The sequence below is a fragment of the Drosophila kikkawai genome, chromosome 2R (assembly GCF_030179895.1).
Source record: "Drosophila kikkawai strain 14028-0561.14 chromosome 2R, DkikHiC1v2, whole genome shotgun sequence".
Classification (NCBI taxonomy): domain Eukaryota; kingdom Metazoa; phylum Arthropoda; class Insecta; order Diptera; family Drosophilidae; genus Drosophila; species Drosophila kikkawai.
The window spans coordinates 18,300,573-18,313,865 of NC_091729.1; the positions used below are offsets into that span (position 1 = coordinate 18,300,573).

At 39.2% G+C, this 13,293-nt stretch overlaps 2 protein-coding genes across 19 annotated transcripts in view; one reads left to right on the forward strand and one right to left on the reverse strand.

The window, feature by feature from the left end:
• Window positions 1-2: 2 nt before the first annotated feature.
• Window positions 3-1,185, reverse strand: LOC108082133 (uncharacterized). Its single transcript, XM_017177435.3, has 2 exons — window positions 892-1,185; window positions 3-257 (listed from the first exon to the last, which is right to left on the reverse strand). Exons 1-2 carry the CDS (start codon window positions 1,102-1,104, stop codon window positions 192-194), a joined length of 279 nt encoding a protein of 92 aa, XP_017032924.1. The 5' UTR covers window positions 1,105-1,185; the 3' UTR covers window positions 3-191.
• A 6,772-nt stretch (window positions 1,186-7,957) lies between these two features.
• Window positions 7,958-13,293, forward strand: part of sm (heterogeneous nuclear ribonucleoprotein L) — a 114,593-nt gene continuing 109,257 nt past the window's right edge. For 7 of the 18 annotated variants that reach the window (XM_070284670.1, XM_070284675.1, XM_070284673.1 and 4 more), the window contains exons 1-2: window positions 7,966-8,107; window positions 10,758-11,380. In XM_070284670.1, the coding sequence (XP_070140771.1) occupies window positions 11,225-11,380 (156 nt within the window). In that variant the 5' untranslated portion in view covers window positions 7,966-8,107; window positions 10,758-11,224. Of the gene's footprint in view, window positions 8,108-8,329; window positions 8,484-9,188; window positions 9,424-10,757; window positions 11,381-13,293 lie in introns of those variants that run through there. The other 11 variants (XM_070284677.1, XM_070284678.1, XM_070284681.1 and 8 more) reach the window with 5 other exon arrangements.

The window sequence follows — 13,293 nt, forward strand, 5'->3', positions numbered from 1 at the left end:
GCGTATACATTTTTCATTTTTGAAATGCAAACAAGCAAGTGGGTCAAGACAGCGCCAGCCACCAGCCAGCAGCACACAGATGCTGTTGATTTGGCAAGCTTGTTAATTAGCCAAGAGATTTATTTTGCGAACCATACACACTAACTTATATGCGATAAACAGATTAACTTATATATGCCATATGCGCATATTCACTTCACGGAGCTAAAGTTTTTCTCGTTACTCAGGCACTGATTGCAAATGGTGCAGAAAATTTGCTAGAAAAGAATTAAAGGAATTTGAATATTTGAATGAATTGGTATTTGTGAGGCAATTATTAAATGTAAACCTATTAAATAAAAAATAATTTGTTATACATCTTTGACTTTATGAGGTTTAAATTATACAATTTTTAATTTTTATTTTGTGGGTCAACTGTTTCATCTTTTTAATCTCTTTGTAGTTAAACTAAAATAAGAAACATGTGTAAACTATTAAAAATGATTGACCAGAAAGTCTTGACATAGTTTTAAAATATAACTTTTTTGATATACCAAATTATAAGTTGTATAGGAATTTAATTTAAAATATAAATATTAGAATAAACTAAAGTCTCTTATAAATAAGTGAGAAAAAACCCTAATTGATTGAGAACTGCATTATTTTATCATTATTTTCTCTTCATATTTATTACTGGAAAATTAAAATATTTATAATTTATGCAAATAATGTATAAGTATTGATTATTGAACATCTAAAACTGATTTTCTAAATATTTTTCGATACATTGAAAAGACCATTTTCAGTTTTATTACTCAGACAGAAAAAAATAAAGCTTTCATGCATTTTTCCTAGAAATTTTGTGACACTATTCCGAGGATATATTTTGTACTTAAATTTTAGAATACTTACCGGCAGGGAAGATCTCGAATAACCCCCACAGCCGCCTTGCGAGGATCCAGTGCTTTCGAAGTGTCTTAGCCAAGACTTGATCACATTCGTCGGCGGCGTCTGGTAAATGCTAAACTGCTTCTTGAACAGCCGCTGGGCGGTGCTGATGGAGTCGTTGCTCTTGTAGTAGGCACGTATGACGAACGCCCGGTGCACACCCGTCCACTGATCCATTCTGATTGCAACTGGCAATTCCAATGAGAGAGCGGGCACCGCGTGCCGCCACTGGCACTGTCCATTTGAAAATCTTTAGCTAGCACTTCCGGCTCATGGCCGTCATAAAAAACGATCTTTGGCTGCAAGGATGCACCCTAAAAAATACTATTAATAATGTTTTCTAAAGTATTTCTTAAGTATTTTATTTAATCTTCAAGAAAATTTATTTATTCTTAAGCTATAATATCTTTATTTATTGAATTACTAAAAGATAATAATCTTCTAAAAATTCCATTTAATCAAACATAACCCTCCTTTTTTCTCCCACTGTATGTACAAAAATTCTGTACAAAAAATTCAAACATTCATAATTATTTGAACGAAATTAATTGGTCGTGTAGAGCGGGGGAGCCGCAATGGAGGTGCAATGTGCATCGTTTTTTTCTAAAATTAGCCGCGGCACGACGGCTGACGCGGCGTATGAGCAATCTGAATTTCTCCTTGTTAGAAAATCATTTGCGGGCATCGGCCGTGCTTAAGTTTCAAGTGCAAATTGAGGCAGCTCCCCCGTTCCGTTCTTTGGCTATCAATCAATCAATCAACCAAGCGAAGCCATCATCATTATGCTTCATCAGCGCCAGCCAGCCAGTATAGTCATCAAGGGGGCGTGGCTGATGGAGTTGGATGTGCGCCCAAAATCTACTTGAACTCATTTAAAGTTTTGCTACAAGTTAAATCCGCTTTGCGCTCTTTTGGCAAGTGAGTAAGCAGTTGGCATTGCCAAAGTCTTTAAGCCGTTTTGTTGGCTTCATTGAGCACTCAAAATGCCCTAACTTAAGGGCTTTTGGCTGTTTAATTAGATAACTTGTTGACATATCCCCACAAATGGCAAGAAGTTCAAAGGCAAGCGTACTAATTAAGTGCTGAGAACTGGTAAGAAGATATGGATATGTTTATAAGTGGAAGCAATATTAAGTTTCTTTTCATTTGCAAATTATTTTGGGCTTTTGAAACACATAAGCTTAAAAATTAAGAAATTCAATCGTATTTTGAAGTATTTTTTGATATAAAATAAACATTTGTTAATGGTAAAACTGTTACCTTTCAACCTGCTGAATAATGTAATTTTAGAGTTTATATTTTTGGCACCTGCATTTTATTTAAATATTGTCCATGTATTTTTTGCTATTTTTAGAACCCTTTCTGCAATGCCATTTTCATGTTTATAAGAAAAAGTGTATTCAAGAATTTCCAACGAGAGATCCCTGTTGTTCTGGCTGCTTCTTTGTTGATTTTGTTTCAGAGATTTTTTTTCGATTCGCCATTTTGCTGGACCATCGAGCACGTAACTGCAATACAATGCACGGCCATCGCTTAGATAGATATAGATACATTTATGTAGTATCCGTTGCTGTTGTTGCAGTCAATGCTGCTGCTGTTGATGTTCCTTTTCTATTTTTTTTTTTTTTTTTTGTCTTTGTTGCTGCTGCAGCAAAGTTAGCAAATGCTGCTGTCGCTTTGCCATTTACACAGTTAGCCGGTCTAACAGGCGTAGAGATTGGGGCTGGAGGCCAAGAAGGGCGGGCAGGAAGGCAGGCATCTATCCATCGCACGTCCAACCTCCACTCCACAGGGACACGGAAAAAATTGCTCTATTTGTTATTTGTTAGAATTTACTTTTCTAAATTACATTTGAAATGAAATAAACTAATAAAATATACAAATAGCTTATACTAAAATAAGCTTTGGCCAAAAACCTTAGCATACTTTTGGCTATATTTAAAATGTAAGCGGATTTTCCTTATACATTTTTTTAGCTTAAAAGTTTATTTATAAAAGAAATTTTTTCAGTGTATATGTCTCTGTTTTGAGTGTGTGTGTGTGTGTGCATCCTTCGTTTCTTTTTGCTGTCTCTGCTTGTCATTTTGACACCTTCATTTGCTCTGAACATTCAGCTCCAGTCAGGGGGCAGTGATTCTGTTTGCTTTCGCTACTTTTTTTTTCTTTCTTTTTCGTGCTCCTTGCCAGCAAAATGTGGGTCCGTGTGTGTGGATGGTGTGTCTGTGTGTGTGGAATTCGAGAGCGTCATTTTGGGTGAAAATGCTTTAAGCTTGGCGGTCAGCAGGAACTGTTGCACCCTACAGCTATAGCTGTAGCATATCCAAGGAGTTAATGAAAACATTTTGAGATAATTGGCACTAAAGATAAAGTTCATTGGGGTTTATTAAGTATATTAAAATACTTGAGAAAATGAGGTATTTAAATTCAAGTTTAAAATGAAATACCTCAAGAAATTGCTGAAGAGATGAGATGTAGGGAGTGTTGTGGAAATTTAAAGGTACCCAAAACTATGCTACAAAAAATAAACACCCAAAAGTTTACAGCGTCATATCATTGCATATTTGTAGGCATATCTTCAAGGGATTTTAAAACTTTAAAGTTAATAAAAATATAAAACAAACTAAATAATACACCACCCCAAAAACAATTACTGCATTAAAAGACCCAATTAAATCAATTTATTTGTTCGCCTTCCCAAAAGTAAAACAAAACAAAATGTATTAAACTCTAAAAGAAATTCGTAATAAGTGTGTAATACGTAGCATCTACAATATTACATCCTTCCGTCGCCTGAGACCCTTTGAACCCAAATGCCTGAAAAGCCCGCATTGTCCTGCAACCCTTGCTAAAAAAAAAGTATAGCAAGAAAATGTCCGAAAAAGAAATCTGGAGGAGAAAAAAGCAACAATGCCAAGACAAATGATCCAATGACTGTCTGACTGCACTTTGCCCCATATCACCCAAAAGTCCAAAAAAAAAGTAAGAAGGAAATACCAAAAAAATGGAAGCAAAAAATTTAAGGAAAATGTATCGGGTTAGCTTGCCCCATCACGTAACCCCTTCCCAGCCTGCCGTCTCAATTTCGGTAAGCGTCCGTTTTTGTATGTAAAGTTGGTGGATTTGGCACCACCCACAACAGCCCATCGCTGGATGATGATGACAAAGGGCAGCGCAAAAAGCCACTCTCAACTAGGTCAAGACTTCATTGTTTATCTTTTTTGGAGGCGCACTAGGCACTAGCATCTGGGCTGAGAGCCGGCAAAGAGGATTTCCACACATTCTGTGTACTTGTGTATCTGGGACTTGGACTCGGACTCAGCCTTGCATTAGATGGTCTCGAGCATTCTTCAGCCGGGAAATTAGCAGGGAACCGAGAGCTCACAGGCTTATATTAAATTTTGCATGGCAAATGCGCCGAAGAAGGTCAAACTGCAGGGTGGCTGTGGCAGCCGGACGCTTTCATAAGCGTTTCACTTTCCGGTGGGGCCGCAGATAAACACACAAGCTATAGCTTTGGCACAGAGAGAAAAATATCTATGATTTCTATAGTTTTTGAAAACTTTACACAAGAGAAAGAGCTAATAGAAGCCACGTATGTAAGTACTTAAGTTTTACTAAATTTTTAAAGATGTTTTCATCTTTTAAGAATTACTAACTCTCTAAAATAAATTGAAATTCAAAGTTTTTAAATTTTGACAAATCTTTTGAAAATAATTATCCCTGTTTTATGCATAATTACTCTCTGTGCAGCAGTGGAATTCAAGGAGTTTGTTTGCAGGGTTGTAAATCTGGCTAAAAACAGGATAGCAAGCTCCGGCAGATGCAGCGGAAGCGGATGCAGGAAGCGGGATGCAGGAACCAGAAGTGGGATGGCAGAAAGGGGAATCCCATCGCCAAGACACGCGCGGATGTAAGGCGCTGATAGCGCCGGCTTATCGGTTACCCGAGAGCTGGGAGCCAAGAGGAGGTGCTGGGAGCTGGCAACTGGGGAGCTCTGGCACTCCCGGGATCCCGGACTGCATCCTGCCAGGGGACACATTGCGTGCGTGGGCATTAAGGGAGCTTTAAAAGTGAAGGAGCGCGTGCGGTGGCGCCGGCGAAAGTCGAGTGAAAGTTGGCAGCCAGAACGGGGCCACTTACTTAGTGGCGTCTTAAGCAGATTTTCCCTGTCTCTGAGCTGAAAAGTGGTCGAAAGTGTATTGGGCGAATTAAAACTGCAAAAAGTCTTAAAGCATAAATATTTATTTCACATTTTATTTCACAGGTAACCTCCGTTAACTGAATTCGTGATGTTGATTTTTACTCCACAAAGGTCACCGATTTTATTGTATCCAGGGGGACAAACAAAATTAGTACCTGGATTTTTAACACAATGGTTACCTCTTCTTTTGTAGTTAGAAGGACAAATCCTATTAAACCCTTTTTTCTCTATACAAATGTAACGGATTCTTATATATCCATTAGGACAAATGAATTGTGTTTGTATTCCAAAAACGAAAATTCCGAGAAGAATATAAAGATGCAGCCACTTCATGTTTCCAGTGTGAAGTAAATTTAGTTAAGAACCTTTAAGTAGTTTGGGTTGATTTGTAACAGTTCCGCTTTAACAATATTGTTTTTGTGGTTATGCATAATAATTATGGTTCTCTCGTCTGTGAACATTAATTTTGTCTGCAAAAATATTGCATATTTTTGGGCTTGTGCAACGCGTAAATTATATCTTACATGTTGAATTTACGGGTTTTAGCGTTAACTTGTACTTAAAAATTGGGATTTAAAGATCGGCATTATTTGGGAATTTATAGGAGTTTGGAAATCGCAATTCTGGTTGGATTTTTAATTTGAATTTAAGGTAATCTTTTAATATCGGGTTTTTAAAATCAAGAATTGAAAATTAAGATTAGGAATTCGGGTCTGGAAAATCATATTTCGAAACTCTTTTAAATTACTTTTCCAAAACTGTATGGCAGTACTTAGCTTGTTACGCACGTTTGTCAGAAGCCACAAGTAAAGTTGGACAACCAAACGTGGTTCTACAAATTTCTCCTTAACCACTTACCCACGCCCTCTTGAGTCGTATACACATGACTTTGACTGTCCAGGACGCACGGCATGTTCGCTTAATGCCAAAGTGCAGCAGCCAAAGCAGCAACAGAATGGTAAACAACATGAACTATTTAGTCTATGTGTGTGAAGGAGTTTTCTCAGGGGGTAGGTGGCTCGCATAGTGGGTACCCACCGTAGCTTAAGCCCAGACCTAGGGGGGACCTTGGCCGCAATGTTGTGCTATAAAATATATAGTATAACGTATGGATTAATCCGAACATCGGTGTGCATGATGCTTTTCTTTTCGAAAGAGCACCTAGAATTGCAACTTGTTGCAGGTTTTAGCTTTTTGCGGTGGTTCCATATGCTGAATATTGGGCCTTATTTATTTTCCTATTTAATATATAGGCAAACTGCACTTGTTTTGCTGGTCGATTTATCATAAAAATTTCACATTCAAAAAAAAATTGACCTAGATTTGAGAAAGTTCTTTTTCCAGATTTTTGTTCAGATTTATTTCAAATCTTAGAAGATTTGCCTTTGCCAAATATACTGTAAAAAAACATTTTTAGGGCCATTTTAAGAAAAAATTTATATTAGTATATTATCAGGAATTATCAAGATTGTCAAGAAATATACCTTGGTTTTCTCATAAATACATTATTAGTATTCTATTTTTTTTTTTTTTTTTATTTAAAAGGTAATAAAATTATTATAACAATTTTCCGTTGGAGATTCAATCCAAAAGCTGTATACTTTACATCGTCAGTCAACAAAACATCTTCGACAATTTTGTAAGGTGTACGCAGTTGAGAGTACTTAATATTAAGATAAAGAGAGCTGTGTGCAGCTCTCTTAAAAGCAAAGCTCTCTTAAGCGAGTGTTTGTTAGAATTACAAGAAGTTTGAAATATAGTATGTAAATATATAGAATCAAAACAAGAATAATTTACATAAACACACAAAATGTATTATAAAGAGCAGATATTTTATTTATACAGATGTACATTATTTAATTTAATTTAATTCTGTTTTCCACAAATGGAAACATCAGACATGGGCATGGATAGATCGACTCGTCTATTGATGTTGATCAATAATATATATATACTTATAGTTTCGTTCATTTTGATGCAGCCTTAAGATATAATACCTTACAAGGGGGTATTATTGTATTGTAAAATTAGCCTTTCTGGCCCACTGTTTGAATTTGCCAACAACAAAACAGGCAGAAACGACCTGCCACCCCCCGCCTGCCACCCACTTTCTGTTACAACGACATGTGAGAGAGAGTACATGTGGCAGAGGGAGAGACTGCCAGAGAGGTAATTGTGTTCTTGTTGTTGGTTTTAGTTTTCGTTCTCGCTCTTTCTCCCTCTCTGGCAATGCAATATGGGACAAACAAACAATTTTTGTGGCATTAATTTATAACTTAATAAAAATAAGTATTATTTTTGGGTTGGTTTCGATGCTTTCTTAATATTAATTAGTAATGCCGAATAATACAACATTGCCAAATATGTCGTTTGCACCAACATATTCATTTACATGGTGCCACTGATCAAAGTTAAAAGCGCTCGAAGTTGAGCTTGCCTGTTGGTAATATTGAAATTAAATGTTATTTGAATACATTCCGGTGAATAAACATTTTTAGAACGGCTTTTAAAAAATGGGTTTTGGTCAGAAAAAGTGATCGTGTGCCCATAGTGCATCGTGAGAGAGGGAGAAAGAGCGAGAACGAAAACAAAACCAAAACCAACAACACAGTTACCGCTTGCCGGTGTGGGTGCGTGTGTGCGTGTGGAGTATCTGTGTGAGCTGCGCGGCTGTAAAAAACACGTACACAATTACAAGAACTCTTGCTGCACCGCTCATACCAATGGGTGGCAAGCTGGCGGCAGCAACGTTGACGCCAACGCCAGCAACGACGCCGGCAGCGGAGCGGTTAGCGACCGAGGAAGAGAGTGCGAGAGAGCGAGTACGAATTCAAACTTTGTGGCGTTCGGTTGGAAATTTAATGTTGGAAAAGCAGCAGAAAACACAGAAAATCGAGAACCGAAAACAGAGGAAGAAGCAGCAGCAGAAAGAAAAGCGACAACAACAAAAGGCAGAATCGAGATTCGCGTGTGCTGTCGGTGTGTACAAGTGTACGACGTGCATTCTGCATACACGTACATAAGTTTAAATTAAATACTTTGCTTAATTAAATACTTCCGCGGCGTCGTTGTTGTTGTTGATTTCTGCCTCTTCTTTACGCGCTTGTCTACGGTTATCGATTCTCGTTGTCTCGCTCGCTCTCGCACACGCACGCAGCGAGTTGTTGTTTATCTGTTGTCTCCCTCTCTCTCTTTCCCTCCCTCTCTGGCAGTTTGCGTCGCCGTCGGTTTTGTTTGTGTACTGAAAAGAAGCAGCAGAAACGGCAGCAAACAAAATAAAAACCCAAGACTGCGAAAAGCATAAATAATAAACAACGAGACAAGTGCAAAGTGGAAAAGCGCAGCCGACAAACAGGTAAAAAGAAAAGCGCTAACGGTGAAAGTGAATTTTGCAAGACCCTGCCTGTCTCTGTATTCGTGTGCCAGTGTGTGTGTGTCGGTTTGAGTGTGGAAAAGTAGCAACAACATTTGTTGAATAAGAACACCGGAAGATTTTGCCACCCACGAAAATTCAGCACAAAAGGGCCGCGCAAAAAGTAGTAGATTTCGCTCTCTCTTTTCCGTAGAGAATCAGGCGCGTGGCAGAAGAAATAAGTAGCAGAAGTAGCAGCAAAAAAAAAAACAGTGTTGCATTTTTCTGCAGCACTGGCGCTCTCTGTCTCTCTCTCTTGCAACCCCTAAAACGGGTCTCTCTCTCTGTGGCTCCCTCTCTTGCTCTTCATATCTAACTCTCTCTCTCTCTCTGCGCTCTGCGACGCTTTTCTTCTCTCTTTGTCGAAGTTTTCCATTTTCCTGCATTTGACTGACATTCGCCAGCACGGCGTCGTGTGAAAAACTACGTGTGAAAAACTCAGGCGGCAAAAAGCTCAGCAATTTCCACTTTACCCCCAGAGCGTGCTACTATACGGAGTGTGTGTGCGTGATTTGCGAATTTATCGGTAGTTTTCGGAGTTACCACAGTTCGCAGAGTTCCCAGGGAGTTGTAAGTGTCAGATTTTCGGCCGATTGACAGGTGCAGTGACACAGTACAGTATTTATTCTTATCGGCCTACACGCTCTTCTTTAATTGAACAATAATGTGATTTTTCGTTCAAAATTCAGAAAATCGTAACAGAGTAAAAACTGAAAAAGAAAGCAAAATAACATTTGCAAATCGGGGAAAAAAGAGAAGTGAAACAAGCTGAAATCGAAGCAAATTTCTCGAGAAAACTAACTGAAAATCTGCAACAAATTTCGTGTGCAATCAAAATTATTATTTTTCATTGTTGTTGTTGTTGCCGCCGCGCCACCATTTTGTAAGCGAAAAACCCAAATCGAAATGAAAACGAAACGGACAAGATATGAAAACAAAATAGAAAAGATATGAAAAGCGCCGCACGTCACAAAGTTCAGCGTTCAGTTTTACCGTTTACCGTTGTTCGTTCGCCGCCGTTCCATTAATGAAAAATCCACCCTCACAAACAAAACAAAATCAGCCGTCCGTCCGTGTGTGTGTGTACTTCTGCGGCAGTGTGCGTGCGTGCGGCATTTTCCATTTTCCATAAGGGTTGTGCACACAGCAAACACACGGGGCCCGAAAAAGTTTTTCAAGTTTACTTTTACGCGATTTTCACAGCACTTCTTTCTCGCTTCCCGGACACGGTCCTTTTTCGTCCTTCCTTCTCTTTGTCCTCTTCTTCGTTTCCTTGCCCCTGCCAGCCCTTGTGCCAAGTCATTCTGACATTTCGGCCATATTACTTCTGCTTTCCGTTCTCTCTTTGTCGCTTTCTCTTCCCGTTCCTCGTTGGTTTTGTTATTTGCCGGCGCTTTTTTGCTGCTTTTCCATCTGTTTTTGACAACTTTCCGAGGGTTGTTTGAGCATTTTCCACTCTCTTCGTCCTTTGATTAATGCCTCCGGTTTACCTTTCCAATTAGAACGAATTATGATTGTCATTTCACGATTTCTTTTATGTTTTTCCACCACACTTGCTTGTATTTCCAAAATAATTGTTCTATATTTTTCGTTTCTCCGGTCTGCCACATAATTAACCCCATTATATTCCGATAAGAAAAGTCCAGACCGATAAATATTGGTCATCCAATTGGAGTGTTTTGAATGAGTTTATTATTATCAAAGTATATTTTTAATTGTGGTTTTATCGATTATCTGCTTATAATTTTTCCTTAACTAATCGTAAGCCACTAAATTGCAGTTTCGTACTGTATAATATTTTCATTTTGTAGCTGGACATTTTTTTGTATTATTAAAAAATAAATGGTTATTTGAATAATTTAAACTCCCTCTCAATTTTTGCTGTAACCTTTAGATACCTAGCTTATCGTATGAATTTTATAGGTTTTTCATTCGTTAAATTCTAGATTCACATCTGCGTGAATCTGAATCCTTTAAATGCTGCTCTTTTATCATCGCGCCAAGTGTGAATTTGAATAAATTCAATTCCACTTGATTGCCTCGAAACATTTAAATTATTTTTTTATGGGCGCATTCAAGAAGGGAATCGTGCCTAAGTGGCATCCTGGGAAGCGTGGAAATTGGAAATGACTGTCGAAAATATATTTGCTGTACTTTTGATTCGTTTTTGATTATTAATAAACCCAAATTTCTCTCTCATTTTTATTCGTCTTGCAGCTGGTAAATCCAACATACAAGAACAGCCAGCGAAGAAACGGAAATTTTATCACGCAAATCAAAAGTGCAATAAAAAGCTGAAAGTGTTTTACACTAAGCTAAAGAAGGAAGTTGAAGATAGTAAATAATTAAGAAGAGCCACAGCTACACCACCATAAACAACTACAACTACAACAACCAACAACATCCCACATCAACACCAACCAACAAAAACAAATATTTACAACTCATTTCTCTCACTGAAGAGATCAGAGTGTGAGCTATATAAATCGCGCGCGCGTTCCCCAAGCGTTTTCCCCCCAAAACGATCGAACAGATCGAAAATCGCGCGCCTTCGTCGCACGTAACTGAATATATATATTTCTCGCGCAACCACTGGGCTCAGGCCACAAAAATCCGCCAAAATTCTACACCAACAAACTTTAATCAGCCCCGAGATTTCGCTCCAGTTCGCAACGGCGACCACAATGCCCTACAACGGCGCTAGCAACGGCAGCGGCGGTGGAGGCGCCAGCGGCGGCGGCGGAGGGGCCACCATAGTCGTCACCGAGGGGCCGCAGAATAAAAAGATCCGCACCGGTGTCCAGCAGCCCGGCGAGAACGATGTGCACATGCATGCTAGGGTGAGTGTTCCATTATTGCCAATATACAAATTCCCAATTACAATTTTCCAAAAGCCCCGAGACACTCGATAAAAAATGAGAAATATATTTTTAAATTGGGCTAAAAAGCTTGTCCTGAAGTTTTAAGAGCATAAAATATTAAACTAGAGACAACATCAATGAGATTAGATTTTTAAAATAGAAAACCCACCAAATTGTATTTTGTGGCTGCAGTTAATTTTTCCAAGTGGAGATCCCACCTTTTCAACAACCCAGAAAGCTCTTAAGGTGGGTGATCCACTGTATCCACCCTTATCAGATGCGATTCCTGTATTACTGGGTGTTTTTGGCCACTCGTCCACCTCACAGCACCCATTCAATCAGCTCTCACCACCTTTTACCACCTCCTGATCCCTGTATACATTTTCGATGGTGTCCGCGGGCTTTCGGGCGGCTGGCCTTGCTGATAAATCCGGGATGGTGGTGGGTAGTTGCTGCTCCGATTCTGATAAAGTTTTACGCATTGGGGGTTGAACTGGCCGAATTGCATGGAGCTTATCGGGGAGTCGCGATTGCAAGACTTTAACGTGATATCGTACAGTTTTATCTGAAATATCACAGAGTGTATTTCATTTCATTTATACTATTAAATATTGTCAAAATTCAAATAGAATATCAAGCATAACTTGAAACAAACATTTATGAGCTTTGTTTATGTCAGAAAACACTTTTCGAATGCATAAAATCATAATATTTTACCAGGAAAATATGTATTTTTCACATATTCATTTATGGTTTGGCACTCGGTGAAGTGTTTCCCAATTCAGATGACTTCTTGGTGTGCCGAGCAGAACTTTCAGTTTCTAAATAAATCAGACTTTAGTCAAGCGTTAAAGTACAAAGGATATAATATTTTTTTAACGGATCCTCGTTCTAAGGGATTGAAGTTGGAAGTATATTTTCTCGTATTCTATAAATCTGATATTATTATAATTATCTCGAAAGAAACAGAGAGCAGAGTTGCGAATTACGTTTCTTTCTACATCGCGCCAAGCACACTTGGTGCAATTAGCTTACAGCTTTCTCTTGCCGCCGGAAAACCATTATAATTTCCCATGGCCTGAAACTTGTGTTCTCACCCACGTTGCCTGCAGCAGCCACTGCGAATGCAACTGCCGCAGCAGAAATAGCAGCAGCAACAGCAGCAACACTGTTGGCAGCAATTGTTGCTGCTCTTGTTGTGTTTTGGCGAGGGTTGGAAAAATCGATTTCGTAGCGTCGACGGTGGCTGGCTGGGCTGGCTGGGAAACTCTCGTTTGTCTGCTGGCGACTTGCCGGCGCTTTATCAGCGCTCGTTGCGATAAAAATGTTGATTCTATGCCGGGGCACAGCAGTCAATAATGGCCAAAAAGGGAGCCAGGGGATAAACACAAACGGGGGGCTGCGCTCGATGGTTTATTGATTCGGTTTTTGGGTGGCATTCTCAACATGAATATTACTTCATTTCGACGAAGGAAATTCTTGTTGTGTGTTTGCCGGCGGCTGGCTGTGTGTGCAATGGAAATGAGAAAGAAAAGCGCCGGAGAGTGTGGAGAGCGACAAGCTCTTCTTGCGGCCGCGCAAAGTATGCAACAATTTTTCTCTTAGCCTGCGCTCAAACAACGCCTAATGGGATGCTCATCGGGCTATAATACATATACATTATGTTGTATATATATAAGCGATATATATATATCTGTCTGTGTGTGGCCTTTGAGCTGTTGCTTCCGTCTGCTTGGGCTGCTGTGTTGCTCCTAGTCCTGTCGTGGCTGCTAGTCCTGATGTGCTGCTGCTGCTGCACACACTTGACTTGACAGCGCAATTAGCACATGAAGCAGCATCTTCTCGTCATTTCAAGAGCTGCCTTTTCCGCAAAAGTCCGCCGGACTGATGCT